The sequence below is a fragment of the Rhipicephalus microplus genome, chromosome 8, assembly GCF_043290135.1.
Source record: "Rhipicephalus microplus isolate Deutch F79 chromosome 8, USDA_Rmic, whole genome shotgun sequence".
Classification (NCBI taxonomy): Eukaryota; Metazoa; Arthropoda; class Arachnida; order Ixodida; family Ixodidae; genus Rhipicephalus; species Rhipicephalus microplus.
This window is the reverse complement of record NC_134707.1, coordinates 65,408,886-65,430,870: the sequence shown is the minus strand read 5'-3', so window position 1 is coordinate 65,430,870 and position 21,985 is coordinate 65,408,886. Positions and strand designations below refer to the sequence as shown.

General features: G+C 42.9%; 1 protein-coding gene across 1 annotated transcript; it reads right to left on the bottom strand.

The window, feature by feature from the left end:
* Positions 1–494: 494 nt before the first annotated feature.
* On the bottom strand, positions 495–20,766 carry LOC119164539 (female-specific histamine-binding protein 2-like). Its single transcript, XM_075872049.1, has 5 exons — positions 20,604–20,766; positions 13,018–13,190; positions 5,124–5,203; positions 1,672–1,758; positions 495–790 (listed from the first exon to the last, which is right to left on the bottom strand). Exons 1-5 carry the CDS (start codon positions 20,715–20,717, stop codon positions 672–674), a joined length of 573 nt encoding a protein of 190 aa, XP_075728164.1. The 5' UTR covers positions 20,718–20,766; the 3' UTR covers positions 495–671.
* Positions 20,767–21,985: the final 1,219 nt, after the last annotated feature.

Sequence of the window (21,985 nt, the reverse complement as noted above, 5' to 3'; positions counted from 1 at the left end):
ACTATACGCTATTACACACACTAATTCGTCCTTTTCTTGCAAAATTAGTACCGAATGGCTACTAGGCAATCAATAAGTACGCGTTGAAGCAAAAAGCACGAGATGCGTCAAGTTGTTGCCACTGCTCCGTTAAAAAACCAATGCCCACCCATGCGCAGGTGCAGTACAACCTACTAAAGCTAGTTCTTTGTTTGTCAAATAGTTACAGGGTACTAACACAGATTTGAACTAGCCTATGAATAACAACTGATTTCATAATTAGTCGATAGGTTTTTCCTTGACAAGCAATAACTAGTTTTCCTGGATAGTACTGTACCTGAGCGTGCGTGATAGCAGTGTGAATGAAACACTTAATATTGTACGTACTGAAATTTTCTACACTCTTAAAATGTCAACTGGATGCAATTACGCTTTTTCCAGTAAATTAAGCCTAAAATAACAATGTGTGTGTTTTCGTATAGGTGCAAAATATTTCTGGTAATTTAAAGTTCACATTGTGTTTGTATTATCTCATACTTTATTTTTAAGCACTCGAGCGAACTCACAGCAGTGAGCCCTAACGCATCGAAAAGAATAAACACGCACACAAAATACTTCCCCTTGCTAGACCCAGTTGTTTCATCTCGTGGTAACAATATCTTCAACTTTAGCAGGGAAATGTTTCCATGTCATCAGAGATTGCACTCGCTTGTGTGTGTGTCCCGTACCTCCAAACCTTTGGAGTATTCATCAAACTTCTCTAAACAAGTGGTTGAGACATTTTGGTATTCAGTTGCCCACAGTTCGTAACCTGCAATGGAATGAAATTTTGAGACCTACAAGTTCCTATAAGGTTGCATTGTGCGTTTTGTAGTCAGCCTAACGACGTTCCCTCGATTTATATTTAACCTAACATCAGTTTTAATCTGTGTTTGTTAGTCAATTCTCAACTGATCGCTTAACAGTAGTAATTTAACAGTACCATTGTGGTTAAACTACGTCATTCGTATGAGTTGGCCAAGCAAATTTAGCCTTAAACAGTTTTATCAAATGCGATAGAACAGCCTGTATGCTAATTCAAATATACATTAAAATGCAACTGTTAAGTCAGCATTATCAGAGTAGATTTTGAAAGGCTTACCAAGAGGATGTGAAAAAAACACACGTGGTAGCGATTACGGATTTAGGCATACTGATACCTAAATGATTCTTGAAAGTTCGCATGTCAGACTGCTTCTCTCACCTGATATTTGCAACGTAAAAGTGGTTAGAAAGTTCAAGCTCAGTGTTTAATTGCTCGAAGTAAATTTCGTCTGTTGTTTTAAAATACATGCTTTCTAAACGCAATAGTGTGCTTTTTGTTCGCTATTTCCTTTTGCAAGAGGCAATGTACGAAAACATTGGGGAAGACTGGAGTTTTGCATACAAGTTTACAACATGTTTATGTAGTTGCGCCCCGTTAGGCTTCCTATTCAATAGCCAAACTTTACTCCTCTGTAAACATGCTAATAGTTTTGCATGGGAATGCACAGGGCAAGTAAAAAGTCGCTTGGCCGAGTAGCTATACATTCCAACTTTGTGTGGAGCTTCGGATCAAATTATTGATGTAAATACGAGAATAGCTTCAAGATGGCGCTCAATGTACGAGTTCGTTATATATTCGACTGTTGATTCTTTATGTTCAATACATACCTTCTTCGATTCCCTCTGCAGCAGGGGTGTAGAAGACAGCACAGTAATCACCAGTGAATGCAAGAACGTCCGTAAAGTTCTGCCCATCTGCGAACATGCATATAAAGCGCTCTGCATCACGAGGAGGCTGAATTTAGGTTATCATTTTCAAAACAGCGAGAATTCAATAGCTATTCAGAACGATTGAGCGATATGTGTTATAAGTGTTGCTTCTTCTCGAAGTAGTTCCAAGCCCCGCCGTGGTGGTCTAGTGGTTAAGGTACTCGGCTGCTGACCCGCAGGTCAAGGGTTCGAATCCCGGCTGCGGCGGCTGCATTTTCGATGGAGGCGGAAATGTTGTAGGCCCGAGTGCTCAGATTTGGGTGCACGTTGAAGAATCCCAGGTGGTCGAAATTTCCGGAACCCTACACTACGGCGTCTTTCATAACCATATCGTGGTTTTGGGACGTTAAACCCCACACATCAATTAATCAATCAATCAAAGTAGTTCCAATTTTTAGACTCACGTTTGTTCTTGTGTTTGCGACATCGCGCACTACTCTCGCCAGCAGTGTCCTAAAACTTTGAATTTATGGTAGGTTCAGTAAAGTTGGTCTTACTTTAACGCAGGTTGAATTGGCATTGATGGTAACTCAAGCTGACTTGCTGTCACAGCTACGACTAAAATACCGAACAACCGCAGCACGCTGCTATAGATCACAACCATGTTCAATGCGTCTTCGAAACAGAGAACCTGTCTTTTCGTTACAGCCACGCGAATTTGTAAGAGCCATCATATTTTCCTTGACATAATGAGAAGTGCTCAGTGAACACTTGCCGTGCAATAGAAATAATCAAGGAGGTCAGCCGTGAAGCTCCCGAACGTGCAATAAAATGCAACATGTTGTCTCATTTATGCAAGAGGCAAGAAAAACCTAACAAGTGCAGACAAAAGTTTACTTTACAAATGTGCCACACGCAGAAGACTTGGTAGCCACCTCACGCACCACATCAGGGTAAAAAAAAATGACATTGTTGGCATCAGTGTAAGTAATCCAATAAATCTTCATTAACGATGACATCATCATAGTATACCATCATGACGTTGCATATTTCCGAAATAGGTGACGTCAAAAAACCTAAAACATAGGCAGGTACTCGTTCATTGTTTCTCAGGAAACCAATTCCTATTTTGCGTGGCATCTTTCCATATTCAACACAAGATAGTTTTATGCCGTTGTCCATAGCGACGTTATTCACTTAATTCCGTCACAGAAATGACTCGTGAAAAAAATACACATTGTTTGGTGGAAAAGAAAAAAAGTTTCGTCAACAAGAGTCCTAGCAAGGAGCTTTCAGTCCGCGGCAATAAATATCGGGCAGGCTGTCCATCGCACCTCGCTCACACGCTTCGGAGGCTTTACAAACTTGCTTTTTATTTTTCCTACAACAGTGCCTTTCTTCGGCGGGGTCTAGTTGGTGTACAGAGTGGTAAAGTGAAGTAGTGCATCATGACCCTGGTTTCCGCGATTAAATTCAACAGGGTGTCTCTGCTAAGCGTTTGTCCCTTTTGGTGGGTTTCTAATACGAAAAGTTTTGTCAACGTGTTAAGCATAGGTCGGCAAACTTATTTATGAGTCGACTCACTCGGACTCACTCAGACTCGTTTAGAGCCGTGAGTCTAAGTCTCAGCGAGGCCGGATAAATAATAATTTCCTGCCCCGCCGTGGTGTTCTAGAAGATAAAATACTCGGATGCTGACCCGCAGGTCCCGGGATCGAATGCCGGCTGCGGCGGCTGCATTGTCGATGGAGGCGAAAACGCAGTAGGCGCATGTGCTCAGATTTCGGTGCACGTTAAAGAACTTCAGGTGGCTATAACTTCCAGAGTCTTCCACTGCAGCGTCACTGATAATGATATGGTCGTTTTGGGACGTTAAACGCCACATATCAATCAAGCAATATTTTCGTGCGTCTGAGTTCTAGTGAGTCTTGCTGAAGAATATTTTCGTGAGCGTGAGTTCGAATGAGTTCGGCTTAGAAAAAATTGAATGAGTCTGAGCTCTAGTGGGCCCAAAGCGCAAAATCTACTTCTTGGGTGAGTCTGAGTGACTTCTACTTTTTTTGTTGACCTAAGTTCCTATCTAGTCATCTTCAGCACTATCAGGTTTACCTGGATTCACTTTTGTACTCATGACCACTCACAGGTACTCTAAAGAAGTGTCGTTCATACACCGTTTCAAAGTTTATTAATTAGAGGCGCTATTTACGTAGAGGGGTGCCTTAAGCTCCAGCCTCAAACTTTTCCAGTGAATTTCTTCATTCTAACATTTAATGCCGTCTTCTATTCAAAGAAATGTAACCTTGCTGCTTTGGAAGCACTCAGAAGTCGTTTTCGAAAGTGCTGTCAAACGACAAAAAAAGCCCTAATTTTGTGAAATATAGGTTTTAAATAACAATGACACCATGGTCTAAAAACCTAATTCTAGGCTGACAGACTCCTGAGTCGACTCACTCGAACTCAGTCAGACTCAGATCGATCCATGAGAGTCTGAGTCGGGGTGAGTACGGGTGAGTAATTTTTCGGTAAGTTTGATTCCGAGTGAGTCCGGCTCAATGAAATTTTCTTGAGTCTTAGTTCTAGTGAGGCCAAAGCTCAAAATATATTTTATTAGTGAGTAAGAGTAAGCTCCGCAAGTTTTTCCGACCTATGGTCTTAAGCAACTTCAAGGTGGCGACTTAACCCAAGCCTCAGCCTCACTGATAGCAATGGGCGACATTAAAAATAGCACCGTGACACGCGTATTCTGCGACTCTCGTTACAGTACGTTCCCTGTTCAAGCGTGCCTCTAGAAAAATCGCAGCCGGGCTAAAGCAGATGTAGACTCGCGTTGCGTTTTCTTCTAGTGGCTGCGGCCATAATCTGAGTTCTGCGTGCAATCAGTGATGCTCTCTTGCTTGCGAGACCACTTTATCCAGTTACGCTCGCACCGTTAACAGCTCTAGCTACTACAGATTTTTTTTAAAACAAGGATCATAAACGTTAGTCGGGATGGAGATGGGCCCTAAAGCGCCAATGTGGGCGTACTTGCAGCGAACAGGGATATAACTGCAAAAAACCAATACACATGGTGGAAGCTTCTTTATACCAATTTACATTGAACATTCACCAATGCTTCTCCAAGAATTTTTCTTTCGTGCGATTTCGATGCCTATGAAGAAGGGATCAACCTGTTTTACTTCCAATCTTTTTTTTATTTTCACTATTGGCTTAACGTTCGTTATGAACGTTTAGCTTTCTCGCAACTGCACCAGGTCATGCGCCACATTATCTCATGTACTCGCCATGCCACTTCCTACTCTCAAACTAATGTGCACTTACTCGGATATTGCTGGCAATTCACGGCGACACCTGTATATATACGGGCCATCAAATAAGTCTGAAAGTGAGGCAGCCAACTGACTGAAACTTACCCTCCCCTTCGTAATGCATGGCATTCTCCTTATCATAGCCGTACATTTTGACAGCTGTTACTTTTTGTGAAGTGAATTGGCTGAAATTTACGAGAAAGTTGAGTTAAAATTTATTTATGTATTACACACACACACACACACGCACGCACACACACGCACACACACACACACACACACACACACACACATTGTAAAATCACGAGAATATTTGTTCTCTTAAGAGACTGAAGATAGTATTTAAATTAAAACACAAAACAATTTCTTATACAAACTTAGTGACGTTAGGCACCAGTGGTCTTCTTGCATGTACTCAGGGCAGAGGTGAAAGCTCTTATACCCTTCTATGGTGTTGTTAAAAGAAATACAAAAGCGCGTAAGTTTACTGAATTAATTTCACCTTCGAAGTTTCTTTTTCGAAAAAAATTAGGAAGGTTGTCCCTGTTTATGGCAGAATCCACTTCGGCGTATCAGTGGTTGCGGCGCTGGGCTGCCGTCTTAAAGATGGCTGATTGGATCCCGACCATGGCGGTAGCGTTTTGATGCACGCTGATTGCTAGAGGCATGTGTGCCCTCCTAATGCAGTGCACGTTAGACACCAGAGGCTGAAAAATTTGGTACCACCGCACTCACTACGGTGTTCCTCATATTCATATCGCCGTTTTGAGTTTTGTAATGTAATACGCAAGATAGTAATAACTACTACTGCGGCTGGTAATATTATTGTTAATATTATTACTACTACTACTAGTAGTAGTAGTAGTAGTAGTAGTAGTAGTAGTAGTAGTAATAGTAGTAGTAGTAGTAGTAGTAGTAGCATTTATTTGTGTTTTTGGCTCATATTCTTTGCTAATCTCTTACGCACCGAAATCGCAATATTAGTATTCGAAATTGACGGTGCGGACCTTGGTAACACTGAAGCTATGCTACTTCACACAGGTAGTTCACGTGACGTGCACTCAATAATGCTGCGCGGTGCCATGATTCGCTCAGGGAAAACGGGAGTCACCTGATGTGCACACGTGGACTGCACACTCGGTGCGTGAGTATGTTTTGTGTGTGGTTTGATTCCTTCGCATTTACTCCAACAAACCCCATTTAAACTGTTCTCTAAACGATCGCTGTGATGGTTTAGTTCTTTTATTGCTCGTAGATAAGAAATTATTATCATGATCTACCAGCGTACCCTGCCGAAATATACAGGGTCTAGTCGTTATTTGTGTGACTTGATTAGCAAGCACTACTGAGTGGATGGCGCCCTGAGAGACGCAACCACCACACAGAAGGCCGCTCGTGGAGTCTTCTATTTTTAAACGTGAAGCATTTCTTAGCGAACTTCGTAGACTTTAAGCGTATCTATCTATCTAGCTGCTTACGTTTCGGTGCTCTCGTGGTCACCCCCTTAACTTGCCTAAATCAAAATTAATATGCCATTGTAAGATGATTTGACAAATGTTACGCCCTGGTCAAGACATGAATAATGTCAAAATCCCGTCGTGCACGTCATCGAACACTTGCCGCCAGACAGTGGCGCATACTCACGGGTGGGTATGTGCCGCTGATATGCAGGTATGTGCCACAGGGGATTGATCTTTAATACCCACCCAGGAATGACTAAAGAAAACACATGAGTCATTTTAACGCACCAGCGTTGAGAAATACCCCACATTGGTAGCGTCGACCCGACGAATGCAGAAATAAATGCCAGGGTCCCAGCTGGAATCGAACCCAAGCATTCTGCGTGGCTAGGAAGCATTTTACCACGGAGCTACGCGAGGTCTCGGAATTGCTTTTTAAATAGGAGCTAATCTTCGGTAAACGTCATTATCGGTTGCAGTGCTCCCTACCTCATTTTATAAATATTACATATGTACTCTTTTGATACCACTGTCACGTCTGGTTAACATCAATTGTGGTTAGTTATCACGCGCTGAAGTTGATTTATGTAGCAGTGTTCAGGGCTAGCGTCCTCGCAAGCATCAGCTCTTCATATCAGCTTCTGGTGTTGGTAATACGCATGTTCCTGTTGGCATTGTTGCTCAAGTTCAGACAAGTGGTTATATAAACATCTGCAACTCTTCAACATATCTCTGTGCGTGCAACATTTGTACATATATATATGGTAGGGAAGAACCATCGACGCGGCCCCTTTACTTACTAATATAATGTATGAGACAGCGTTTGGCCCCTTCTAAAATGACTGGGGGGAAGTAGTCACTACATTGCCCCATGCTGATGTGTGCATGATGATGGGTTATAGGCAAAAGTCAAATAAAGTCAGGACTAGCCGGCTGAATAGCAGCTCTGCTCTTACCCTGTCTCGCGCGATCTTGAGCGAGCAGCCCTGTTTTTAGGGGCGAAGCTCATGAGCCATGGCTAGCGCATCCGCGATGTATGTAGTAGTAGTCGTCGTGGTGGTAGTAGGCGTCCACCTCCACGGCCAGACTAGAGGAACGGCACGCTTGTGCTCTTTTGAATTGAGAATGAAATCCGTGCACGTTAATCATAAATACAAATCTAGTCTTTCCTGATGAAGTAACCTACAGAGTGACTTTATGTCCAATGAAATGTGCCTTGAAATTGATGCTGACTAAAAAAACTAGTAGCATAAGGACGCACTTTGAGCACTATCTGTCCATAAAAGGTTGCCCCTAACTCGCTGGGCGTAACCTGCTTGGTTTTAGCAAGGTTTAACGAGGCTTGGTTTAGCGTGCCTTGAACCAGCGGTGGTGGCAGGTGGGAAGTATACACAAAGCGCACGCGCGTGCCGCTTCCCTAGTCTAAGGTCCCTAGATGAAACAAGTTTCCAAGGTAGCGACACCTTTTTCTTTCCTCCTCGCCTATGTTCCAGGAGCGCCCCCAAGAAGGTTCAAAACTTTCATTAAAAAGCGAATTTTTGGATCCAGCTGCTACGGTAAGTAGATGTAATTGAAGCTAAATGAAATAAAATGAGTCGTCAAATAAACGGTTCCTTTTGTGAACATAAACGGTACAACACAATAGCTAGCGGGATGTGCGTTACTGAACTGGCAATGTTGTGCAGTTCTACATTTTACACCACTAGCCATGGCGTCTCAAGTCGTATATCGTAGTTCGTCCAGCAACTTTTCCGAATGTGTTTTGTTCGTGCTGTCACACAGTGAACGCGCTTCTTGCATGATGCTGTCAGTGACCACAGGGCATGACGTTTTGACGAGTGATTACAGACACCTTGTGCATACGTAAGAAGAAACTACGGCCAGACTGGTACGAACGCTTCACAAGCAGTACTGCGATGACGTTTTTAGGGCGAAGCTCCTTATGGCGTTGCTTGGGCGTCTCTCGTAGTACGTAACCACCAGTGACACATACCCGAAATAGGTATAACATTTGACCTCCAAAGTGGTGCCGGTGAGAGATTTCTTCTGTGCGTTGTTTAACAATAAAAAATAGTGCTCAATGTACATGCCAATGGCTGCTAATGGGTAATGAGAGACAGGAGCATTCGGCTTATAGTCAACGCGCCCGCTGCGATCCCCATTAGAAGCCATTGGCATGTACATTGAGCACTATCGGACAAGAAAGGGTTGCTACATTATACTCGCTGGGTGTAACCTCCTTAGTTTTAGAAAGGTTTAGCGAGCGCTGAGCCGCAGGGCCATTTATACAATGAACTAGTATATACCATGAATGAATTCGAGGTGGTTAAAGGGGGGAAGCAGATACGAAGCGCAAGCCGTAAGAAATTAAAAGCTGAATCCTCCTGTCTCTCATTTCACATTAGCAGCCATTGGCATGTACATTGAGCCCTATCTGACAAGAAATAGTTGCTACGTTATACTCGTTGGGCGTAACCTCCTTGGTTTTAGAAACGTTTAGTGAGCGTTGGGCCACAGCGCCATGAATACAGTGAACTAGTATATACCATGAACTCGAGGTGGTTAAAGGTGGGAAGCAGACTCGAAGCGCAAGCCGTAAGAAAGTGTGCGTGTGCCACCTCTCGTTTGGTCCTTGGAATGTCCACTGAATGGTGGTGCTTCTATATGGGGAATATATGATAAAAAGATGCCAGATGGTGGGACTTGGAGTGTTGAATAGATGGACGAACGGACACACAGACAGGTGCACGGATGGACGCATGAACGGACGCAGGGGCGGATGCATAAACGAACGCAGGGACGGGCGCACGAACAGACGCATGGATGGTCACACAGACAGACACATGGACGGACGAATGCTTCGCCCCACTCTCCATCATTCACTTCGTGGATAGGCTGCCATTTTTTTAATGTGCCCATTTGGATGATCGTGATGTCAGGTGATTGTGATGGGGTGCTAGGAACTTCCTGAAAAATGAGCGTTCTACTGATGAGGTGTCTCGAAGCAGCGAGTTTCGGCTCAAGCATGAACTGGTCAAGCGTGAAATGTTTCTGGAGGTGCGTTGATTACAACCTCCAGCTGCTCTGTATACGTGCAAACAAGTGTTTTTATCAACTGGCATGTACTAGAGGTGCATTCGACGCGCCCCTGGCGTTTCAATAAAAACTGCCAAATAAACTCGCTTCGGAGTTGCACGAAAGCATTCGCGTGAAATGTTTTATAGCCACACTTCATGGTGTGCTTCATCTCGGAAAACATGAGGTAAGGTGAAGAGAGCAAAACCGTTTTCTGTTGTTTTACGGCAACGCCGCATTGTTGCAAAACGCAGATGTTGATGAGCGAGCACTGCGAAACAATCTTGGTCAACTTGGCGCACACTGAAGCGCTCCTCCTCATCAGTTTATGTCCTGGCTAAGATTTCCCAATTTAAGTCCCCATTTACGGCCTCTACCCTCCGTTTGCGAGCTTTTGTCGGGCCTCCCTCTACAACCACTGCTATGATCATGTGATCACTCCCCAAGTCCTCGTTTGTGTTGCACCACGTGGCACTAGTGCCGGTCCCTGTCAGAGTATAGTCGGGTGTGGTTACAACCGTGACGCTATTTCCCTTCCTCCTTGGCTGCAACGGGTCAGTTATTAGATCCAGATTATGACTTTGCATGTCGTCTCACAATTTCCTGCCCTTAATTGAAGCTTGCTTTTATCCCCAAGCCTTGTGGTGTGCGTTATGTCCCCGGCAATCAGCGATGGGTTGTTCCTACTCTTTCGTCGCGTAGGCGAGAATTCAGCGGGAGCCATATGCGCATGCATCCTTGTTTTGAACCTTTTGCATAATAATAAATAACACCAACAGCCATTTGCAATGTCACATGCAATGAATGCACCAATTACAGATGCCAATGGCAGAGATAAACAGGGGTAATTGAGAGAGTGAGGAGGACGGCTCGAGAAAATTTAGTGACGCTACCTTGGAAACTTGTTTCATCTAGGGACCGTACTCTAGTCCGGCCATGCCACCTCTCGGTTAGTCCTTGGAATTTCCGCTGTATGGCAGTATTTTTATGTGATGAATGTATGACGAAAAGATGCGAGATGACAATACTAGGAGTGCAGACTAGACGAACGCAAGGATACACAGACTAACGGGCGGCAGAACAAACACAGATGCACGTACGGACGTACGAACGAATGAACGGACGCACAGACGGATGCACTGATGGACGGACGCACAGATGGACCGATGCACGTACGAACGGACGCATGGAAGGACGGACAGATGTCTGAATGGAGGGACGCACGGACAGATGGACGGACAGATGCACAGACGGACGAACGCACGAACGAACACACGGTTGCACAGACTGATGCATGGACGGACTGACAGTTGCTTCACCCCACTCATCATCATGCACTCCTTGCATATGTTGTGAGTTTTTTCGCAGTCTACAGCCTAAAAAGCAAAGAGAGCCTTTTTGGTGCTCCTTCTCGAACATATAAAATATAGTTTTTTTATCTTCATTTAACGTTCATGAAAATAATAGAGGAGCACGCTATGGGAAACACAGTGGGTGGATTCAAAGTTTTTCCGCTGATTGTCGAGACATTAACCAAAATTTTGTACGCACTTACATAGACCAATGTAGACAAAAAGCACAAATATATATGCGCAGGAATGGAATGTGCGTAATACATGAGTGGATGCGTTGCCGGAAACGTACTCTTATGCAACGCCTGCCTCCTACCTCATGTTTATAGCCCACCTGGCTATGCAGAACGCCGGCACTATTTGTGAACTAATCGATGGCTACCTAGCCGCTTCCGAGTAGGTCAACATAACTCACTTTTTCTAATTCATGCGAACATATTTTCCGCAAACCTAACCAGTAAATGTGAATGCGATGGTTCTTCTAGTTATTGAGATTTGCAAAGCAAGCTATGAATAATGTGCTAGAAAAACGTTGACAACTATAGGTACTGTTTTGCTCTTGCAATCGCAGCACAATCACCAAATGCATTTGTGCATGCAACGTATGTAGTTATAATGTAGGATGTTGAACTTACGTAAATTCTACAGTAAACTGGTAAATGGTATGGAAGCCATAATATATTGCGCATTTCCTTGGCTAAGGCTACTGCCGCTTCTGCTTTTTTTTTTAGATATGAGTACATTTGTCGAAATTATACTGTCTAGTGGGGCATAGAAAATGTCTTTCATTGCTGCAAAAGCTGTTATGAGATCACAACTTGGGTGACGCGCAGTTGTCCACCACCGCCGCCGGTGTCCGTAACCACATCGTGCGAAATTAAGAAAAATAGAGTGCCTCGAGCGTGCAGCATAGGCGAACTAGTCAATCAAGTCACGTCACACGTGAGACATGAGCGCTATCTGGCACTTATCTTGGAAAACGAATCGCGCACGCCCCGCGCGCCCGTCTCGAACGTGATAAGGTGTAGAACGCAAGGCGACAGGTTGGTGCCACGAGCGTGTCGTCTGCGCGAAGCGTTGGAAATACTTGCCTTTTCGTGCAAGCGTTGCCTGGTCAGCGCAACATGATAAATGCTATGGTCCTTATAATTACCTATGTATGCCTTTTATGGTAAGGGACACACATACATAGTATAGACGTGTTGTTATGGTGCCTCAGATATGCGCAATAATGGCTCTTTAATTGACAATCGCAGACGTGGAAACGCTGAATCTTGGGCAATATTGGTGGGCGCTGCGGATAGGGTGGGCCGTTTAAAGATCGCTTGGCCACTTTGGAGCCGTTTAGGGTACGTTAAGGGCGAACAAACAGACAAACGTACAGACAGAAAAATTTTGCGTTGATGGTTTCAAAGAAAGAATATCGTCTTTAAAAAAAACCTAGCTCTAATGACACAGCGGGGCTCAAACACAAGTCCACTCAGTGCCAACCCCGTATTCTACCACTTAGCTACGCCGGTGCTTGTGACTTGTTGGCAAATTTACTTTAGGCAGTTCAGGCTTAATGACCGGAAAGCAATTGGGTTAATACGACTTATAAAGCGCTTTAAAACAGCGAAAGAACAAGCAGTCGTCGCACAATGCGAATAACGTCACGAGTGGGCCGTCCAACGCTCCAGCCCATTACAAAAGCTCGTTCTTGTTTTACTATTAACTCTGGCACATACCCACTTCAGCCATACCTCCTCATTGTCATCAGCCACTGCGTGAAACGCGGGCACGAAATTCCTAGCAAGTGTTTACTGGATACTGCGCTTGTCAGAATAATGACAAAAAATAGCACAGCGAATGCTGGCCTACTACCCAAAGTTTATTAATAATGCCCTAGTTGGTACCAAGCAAGTGTTCTTGCAGTAGTTAGACAATGAGTATTTTGGAAAGGCTCTGAAAGGCTGCTCTTCTAGCTTTCGCTGTGATTGTGCTGCGCCTACCACGCAGGCCTGGCGTTTTTTTCTGGATTCTATTCGGCTTGAATTTTATGTTTTGTTAAATGCTGCAGCGACAAAAAAATGTTACTTTTGCTATACCACTGAGAAAATGCTAGGTACTTACTACGTTGTGTCATTATTATTCAAAAATAGAATGTACGCTTGAACACTCTTCTCATCTTCGTTCGGGTAGTCCATCAAAACACTGAAGCAACTAAATTCATCGCCCCAAAGTGGGTCCATCGTGGTGGTAGCCTTTACCATATGGTAAATTGCTCTTGTGGCACTTTTCAAGCTCTGAAAGGAGTTATAGGCGGATTTCCATTGAGGCAGAAGTCTACTTCAACAGTAGCTAAATTGGTCTTTTTTATTACAACCATTTCACGGTAGCCTCTAAAGATGGGTGCGTGTACACAACTAGGATGGCAAACATGCCACGATGATGGGAATGCATGTTACTTGTTCAACAGCGCGAAATGCGCAACCAAAGAGAGAATACGTCAACGTCACTGTCATGGCTTGATATCTGTCATATTTACACGTGGTCATGGTATTTACGGAGGCAGCAGTCAGCATTTTCATGATGAAACTCTCTATTTGGTTGATACTGTGTCAGAGAAATTAAACTCAATCTACAGCACTACGTGCTGTAAGCATAGGAAAACACACTTACGTGAAGAGCGGACAGTCCTGTAGGGCCCTGCGGCCGAACTATTGCGCTGCTTTCATCGCCACGAGTGGTTGGTCAAAGCCGATAATGTGTTCAGCATGAATAAAAACAAAAAAATTCAATCCTGGAAATTAACCCGTAACCTCATGTTTCGAAAGCAAGTGTCTTTACCACCAGACCACACACCCTTCTTTTCCGTTTATTTCCGGTTGAACTTCACACACTGGGGGCTAGATCAATATATTTTATATGCCATGGAGACCTCACTGTTCAATTTGTAACAAACAGGAAACTATTGACCACATTCTCCTGAACTGTCAGGAAGGAGTATACTTTTGCGACATTAGATCCTTATGAAATCAGGTATTTGAAATAGAGACTGATGATGAATTAACTTTTTATTTAAGCATGACGCCTGCGTTGCACAGTTTATGGCGCTCTACAATTGCTGCATTTATTGTGAGCCTGAGAGGAGACCAGCAAAAGAGTATTTTGAAGAAAAATCTGAAGGCTTCTCGAGGTAGTAAAAACAAACTAATGTGTTCACTTATGGTTAGAGAGGATGGAAGCCCTACTGATCATGAAGGAATTTCAGGACGTGATGTGCTTTAACAGTGCTTGACGGCTGTCATAAATTCTTGGTCATGATTGTTGTGTTTTGTAATATATTTTACCACGAGACCACACACCCATGCTTACTCACAGGAAATACATGTAGAGTAAATCTAAATCCAAAGAATGTATACGCTTTGTGCAAAACAAGTGCACAGAGACAACCCTTTTTTGTCAGGCTTTACTGATATTTGAGGTAACGCATTAAACGTCTTCAGCGGCGCATGATCTAGAGCTGATATGGAGAATAGCACAAATGAGTTTTTTTTTATTTGATACCAAACCTTGGTCTTCGAGATACTCGTAAGGCGGCTATTTACATGTGTATAGACTAACGATGCAAGCATGGGTACGCCATCTAGCAGTTGGTCCGACTCTCCCTTGCTCGGCCGCAAAAAGGCTCGAGTGGCCACATTTAGGAAGGTATGCTTCTTTATAAAATAAGCTGATATAGGCGAGCACATCATCGGCCTTTGATAGTCTGACAAATGGTCAAGCGGACCAGTTCTTCGTGGGCTATGAAACATTGCATCGCAAAGATCGAAGGGACTTTTGCAAAACAAAAACGTCCTCCCCATCCTTTTTCGTGCGAGCGCTTTTCATTAAGCTGACACTAGATTTTTGATCGGTGAATTCAAAAGCAAGCACACTTGGCAAAATTTATTCATTGACATGCAAATGAACTCACTTTCCTTGCATCGAGAAATTGGTGTGAATCTGTTACCCTCAGGGCCAGTCGCATGTTGGTTGTGGGAATCATCCAATTCGTTTGCTTATTTTTCGGACAGGCTAGTGTTGAGAATGCCTACTCACAAGATCACGCTGTTGTAAATGGCACTAGCACATCTACTACATTATTTCTACCACCTATCTTCAAACAATGGAAATAGCAATGGAGGTGATATAATAGCTCCGAGATTCGAATGGCATGAATTAACCAAACGGCCTTTTTTTTCTGGCTGGCTACAAGTTTCTCGTGTGGTTTGTTGCGCTGCTCAAGCTTTTATGACATGCCCTAAGTTGCGTTTACTGACAAACATGCATTAGTAGTACACGTTTCTCGTTTGATTTTTTGCGCAGCTCAAGCTATTCTGTCATGCCATAAGTTGTGCTTGCTGACAAACACGCGTCGATATTAAAAGTTTCTTAGGTCAATCGCACCTCGCATTCTCCATCTAAGTGACCTATCGATTGCAGAACCAAGATAAATGTATCAGTAGCTCACAGGACTCCATGTAAAAGCCCGCGGAACACCAAGGCTCCGGGAAACTCACTTCGATACCCCATGCAGGAAACCATTCGTTTTTTGCGTGATATCTCAACGGAGTAATCTTAAGCAATCCGGAAGCTTCTGAAATATTGCAGCGCGTGGTCGGCGTCAAGCGTTGCAAACAGTCTGGCCAAATAAGATACACATACGTCAAATTAACAAACGTGGCAATATACACAAAAAACGAACATATGATGGCACACTGTACAAGATACAGGGTAGTATGAAAACTCTGACTCTACCCAATGCTTGATACATCGTGGTTAGGTGGTTGTGTAATTCTGCACCATCGTTAACATGTAGGGCTTGCAAAACACCCGAGATGGCACAGAACTTGGGGAATAACTGACGAGTAAGTACACTGCATCATTTCGCGTACTCGTTCTTCTCTCTAGGATCTTCTTTTGGGCACAATTATTCGTTTGATAAAAGCCGTGGAAGTCTAATACATGGTAAATATCTGTGGTGATGCCGGCTGCAGTGACTGTACTACACAACATTACCATCACGCATTGAAGTCATCAAATGTCACACAGAAGTGAAATTTGATGCATACAAATGATGACAGTATGACTTAACATGAAGTCATATGTGAGCATCTTTTGACGCCTTATGTGAGGCGCAATAGGATGATGCGCACAACGATTTAATGTCTCAAATCATGGGTGCAGTGAAAAAACCTGTCACAGGCAGAAGGCCTTTGGAGGGTGGTTTGGGAGGGGGGGGGGGGGTAGGATTGTTTTGTTATCTCACTAAGTACAACGAAAGAAGTATTCTTTAGATTTTATGGAGATTTTTTGCATTTAAATGTTTACAATGGAAATCAACACGTGCAATGTTTACAAAGTTTCACAAGTTTCTGCAGAATATATGACGCTGTACCTTTGATTGTATGATGGGCCCTCGAAACAGCGAAGCTGTTGAGACGCAGGAATGAATAGTGCGCTAGGTCCTTGTCAAACGGAAACCAAGTTACTTAGGCCCATGCAACTTATTGAAGGACCGGCGCTTTTTGCAAGGCGTAACGTCAGGAATAATTGAACACCATTTCAATTTATTGGGTCATACTTGTATTGTTTTTCAAGCTTTGTCATAATGTCGGTATGGAAAGATTGTATTAGAAAGTACAACGGGCGCTAGAGATCTGTTGACACTGCTGTTAGATGTAACAACGCCAAAGGGGTGTCTTGCTATTATGCGACTCAAGGAAAAATATCAACACGTAGAGGGTCTGCTGAATCATACAGTGCCGTTGCAGAGCCCGTGTGGGCCTGTACCACTTTGTCACTGCAACAAAATACCTCTATTTGCCGCATTGTAAGAAAGGTCAGCCCTTTTTATGCCATTATTACAACTGCCGTTTAAAGTTGGTCCTATCACTACGTTTTTTCCTCTTTTAAGTGGATTGCCACTTGGTCACAGAACATACAAACTACTGTATCGTCGTTCTGAAGCATAGAAACTATGATTTCGTCTTTGGCCTTTATGAAACAAATTAGTGTCCTGTATGTAAACAGAAACGATACTCCACACGTTACTTTTTTTTTGTAAAGAGTACCCTTTGTAACGTCATGATTCTCCTTCTCCTGCTAAATGTCTATGTTGAGATAAGAAGGGAAAATTAAAGCTTCAGCTGGTTCTCGCATATTCACAGCGGCATCTGTCGCAGCCTCGTTTGTCTCATATCATCGAATAAACGGCATTCTTACTTGTGTGAATAAACATTACGTACTTGTGTGGTCTCACGGAGTCTTCTTTAGCTATAAAATTACAGCCAGACCTAATCGCCATTCCGAGGAAAACCATGCACACTATACACGTTCCGCGCTGTCCAGAGGTTAGTTTTTTATTGGCGAAAGCCTTAGCAATTCTTTTTATCGACGTATAAACTGTGAAACCTCAAACAAATTTAGGAAAAGCAGTAATGAACACGTGATTTGGCGGCCTCTCGTTTTTTTAGTTTAACTACTCATAGAGCAGATAATAATAGAGCAGATCTAATATGCCAAGTTAGCATTATTTTTCTGCAACCCTTTGCATTCCAAATATTATTTAGGAGAATCAGGACAGTGTGTTTTGTATTTTTCATTTCCGAATGTGCAAGTGTACTTTGTTGAAGTACACTGATCCCTGATACGTTTAATATAAGACAAAGAAGACTGCTGTTGCTTTCGAGTAGCCTTTGAGTAGCCTCAGGATGATAAATAAGCAACCCTGCGAGCTCGCCTTTCTTCATTTATTTTTCATGTACGGTTGCACCTAATTGTGAAGTTATGTAGGTGCCATAGCCCCTGCATTGGTTTAACGCGACTTGTACAGCTCATTTCGGAGGCCGTTGTGCGTGTGACAATATTTTGCGCGTCTAATCAGCGTAACAATAGAGGAGTCCTTGGAGTTTTTCGTGTTGCATTTTAGAGACCAATGTTTTCCGTCACACTGACCAACTGTTAGGTTTTTCAATAATGACTGTTGCGTTTTCATATCGTAATTAACTTTGATGAATATTCAGCATATTTTTCAATCTTCTACGTGATAAGTGCATCAGTGAATACGATCCAGATAAAAAGAGTGATGTGCCAACTTGTTTCAGCCTAATGATGCAACTGAAATATTTTATTAAAGCCTCAATATAGGTTTCTTCTCGTCCACAACATTAGGTCTAATATGCTATTTTACGTTCAATCCTGGTGACGGAAATTCGATTGAGACTTGATGGCTGTTTTTTTATAATTTCAACTGCTACATTGGCACGTTCTATAGCCGTATTCAGTATGGGCAAAAACTAGAAATAAGTCATCAGTGCGGACCGCTGCTATCAATTTGGCATGCACTTCAATGCGCGCGCTTGTCCTCCTGCAGTCTTGTGCACATCGAGGCAGACCTACGTTCACGATGATAAGAGCACATCGTGTTGAAGTCGTGTGCATGCTGATGAACACGGAAATATCCCGGGGCAGGCACTGCCATTTGTCGAAGCTGACGCAGAACGCGTTTTCATGCATGAACTTCCTTTTATTTTCAGCTTTTCTCGTTTCTGCTTAAAAAAACTTTGTATGCCTTGTCCTACTGCGCTGATTTTAGTCTTCTCAGATGTAGGACCGGCGAGTGAGGCCTACGTCGATCCACTCCCAAAAGTAGTACCCTCGTCATAAGGTCTCGTATTTTTTTTTTTGAAGTAATGAATAAATAAAACTTGAGAAAAAGAGATTGTCGACAAATGAAGCTAGACTGCTTTCTTTTTTGCACTTTTCATGACTCCTAGATGAACTGTGGTTATTGTCTTTAGGACTACCCTAACATTCAGCTTGAATTTACGGCTTCAAATAACTGTTTTTATGCTTATTGTTGCCACTGATTGCTTGTTTAGAATATTGCAATATTTCTATGAAGAGAACTCTGCATTTCAAATGGTTTTTCTCTGCATTTGCAGTGAGCACACGTGTATAAAAGTCCATCTATGGTCATTTTGAAATGAGTGAGAAAATAATCACCTGTTTTCTTGCAAGGCACCGGGGTGCATAACACAAGAAGACAAGAAATCGGGGTGCATGATATGTGTTTCTGCTGATTCATAACACTACTATTGATTCTTCTAAAATAAAGATGTATGCCACTTATGTTCTAACTGTTGGCCCATTCTGTGCTGTTCGTATGTCGTGGAAATATTCAGATTCAGTATTAACACCTTGTCTAATCTGCACATCGAGCCCCGCCGCGTCGGTCTAGTGGCTAAGGTACTCGGCGGCTCACCCGCAGGTCATGGGATTGAAGCCCGGTTGTGGTGGCTCCATTTTCCATGCAGGAAAAAATTCTGTAGGCCTGTGTGCTGATATTTGGGTGCACGTTAAAGAACCCTTTGCGGTCGAAATTTCCGGAGCCTTACACTACGCCGTCTCTCATAATCATATGATTGTTTTGGGACGTTAAACCCTACCTATCATCTTCATGCTCTCCATGCCAGCAACACTGCTTGCACTTCCAAACCAACATAATGATGACGTGCATAGAGCGCTGTTTGATGGTCTACGTAGGAAGCACTAAACTACTATAGATGGCGTTATTATTTGCCCTTAAAGGAACTGTCTACAGTACTTCATTGCTTTTCTGTGGAGTGTACCAATAAAAAGCGTACCATCTGAACAGTCTAACGTTGCAGTGGTTTCTCTGGAAAATATCTACAGAAATTTATAACGGAATTCTTCCAACTGCTTCTCCTTCAATCGGTGGTTTGTGAAAGCAATGACGATTGTACTGCCAATGAAAGTCGGAAACTGACACCACGTGTGGTTTCTTGATCTTGATGAAATTTCGTTTAATAATAAAATAAATACTTTAGTGGTAGTTAAAGGCAAGCACAGACTTTCTTCCCGTTCTCATGACTGGTGGGTGACGCCGCACTCGCGTTTCTCCGCCGCTTGCAGGCAGGAATGTTGGCGAGCGAACACACATACGACAGCGCACCGGCAGGCCGTTTGAACACGTGAGAAAGAAAAAAAGCAGCAAAATTTAGAGTGGTGCTACCTTAAACTACCGCGACTGCATAAAGTATCATTTCAAGTTATACATGTGTGCTTTATAACAAACTACGTCTACCTGCGAGAATGCCTTCTCATACAAGCAGACTGACCACATATAGCTGTTGGGTGACACTAGCGGTAATTTTTTTGTCGACTTTCAACGACAAGTTAAAATTTAATTCATTTTATGGGACAAAAGCGTGCTCGTTACGACCGATGTGATGAACGATCTTCTCTTTTGCGATACAATCACAAAAATGCTTCCGAGTGGTAGACAGTGCTTTTAGGCAGAATATCCAGAATTGATTGTAAGAACTAAGAACAGCTGAAGCTTGTTTTTCACAATATACGCGCATGAGCACAATAAAACTTTTTGTTGGGCTAGTTCGTTATTTGTCATATTGTCAGATAATGAGTACAACTTTCACTCTCGCACACACTAACACATCCACCCGAGTAACACACGCGACACTGAGCGCTGAGTGTCATTTGTGTTAATCGGGTGGATGTGTGAGTGCTTCTGTGAGTGTTAGCATGAGTGAAGGTTCAGCTAAATATCTTACAATACTCTCGTCGGAACACGCCACTCGAAACGAAAGTGTTTGATGCGTAGATATTGCAAAAGTTTGAAATGCATTTACCCTCCAGGCATCTTGGTGTGCTCCATTTGCCGCTTCATCAGCCCAGGCTGGCTTGTCAGCCCTAATCTCGCTAAGAGCCACGACAAGCGCTGCAAAGAGTAGAACAAGCTTCATACTGTCTGTTTTTCTGTCTTCCCGAATTCGTCGGTAATTAAATTAATAGGCGATTAGAAGCTTAGCTATTTATACGTATTGCTCTCGAGAATTAACAATGAGCTACCTTGCGAACACCATAACATCGATCAATTACTGGTGAAGCACTATTCTTAGAGATATAGAGAGGTTGAGTCACAGGGCTAAAGTGTATATTACAGTGCAGAGGCATTTCATAGTTATTGCGCTTAAATTTTGTCAACGTGTCCTTACATATCAACTTTTTTCATCAAAGATGGATCTGTTTCACCGCCATTTTGAAAGAAAGAACTCTCGAAGGACATGTCGCAGCATACATGTTGATACTGAAGTGACAAAATTAAAGATGCAAGACATGTCTGTGAGTCCATCGCTGGTGCTTTCAATCAATAAGTTACACTCTAGCTAGGCAATGTGGAAATAATTTAACAATGATATATATATGTATATATAATATCACTGCAAACACAGCTAAATATTCTTTCAAAAGGACGCACTTATGTATAATCACAAACAATTGGCGTGGAAAATTTTTGCCAATAAATCTAAGCCTGAGAAGTGCAATCACAGAACTATCGCCAAAAATACTTTGATTGATAATGGCTATAGAGCAAATAGCAATGAGTGCTCTCATCGTCCCTCTTTGCTTTTTGTTCTTACGTCTTTTCTCAGCACTCCCACACATGTGCTGCAAAGCCTTTACATATGCACACATTAACCACCTGTTCCAAATAGTCGTTCTTCAAGTGCTTGTGCACTTATACATCCTCTGAGGGCTTTGTGTAAAGATCATAGGGTTTCTAACACAAAATGATGCAGAAAGCAGCCGGAGTTACGCACAAATGCGTTAGTATATGACACTGGCCATCGCAAGCTTAAGAAGGTATGGTTGGGTAAACCATCGAAAAAGCCGAATTTGCATTTCGCATAGCGAAAAATCTAGTGCATTCTTCGGAAAAGACCTGTGGAAGCCCAATGTTGAGAGGCCACTTCAAGCGATTCAAACTTTGCGCCAAAGTGCGCTGCGTGCCCTCTATCTTAAGCGTTGCATGCACATAAAACTTGTCAAATCATGTTTGTTTTCATATTTTTAACTCCAATATGTCCTTTCTCAAAAAAAAAAAAACGCCAGTCCTTTGTGGAAGGCACAGCACAGACACAGCGAAAGCAAGAATAGTGGTTATTCAAAGCCTTTTCTACACACTCAATGAGTAACTTCTGCAAGCACACTTGCTTGATGCCTACTAGGT

Coding starts and splice junctions, on each gene's coding strand:
- LOC119164539 (XM_075872049.1), bottom strand. CDS start 20,717: ATGAAGCTTGTTCTACTCTTTGCAGCGCTTGTCGTGGCTCTTAGCGAG. Junction 5,204..13,017: donor AATAATAATGACACAACGTA/GTAAGTACCTAG, acceptor CGTAAATTTCAG/CCAATTCACTTCACAAAAAG. Junction 1,759..5,123: donor CATGCATTACGAAGGGGAGG/GTAAGTTTCAGT, acceptor GCATGTTCGCAG/ATGGGCAGAACTTTACGGAC.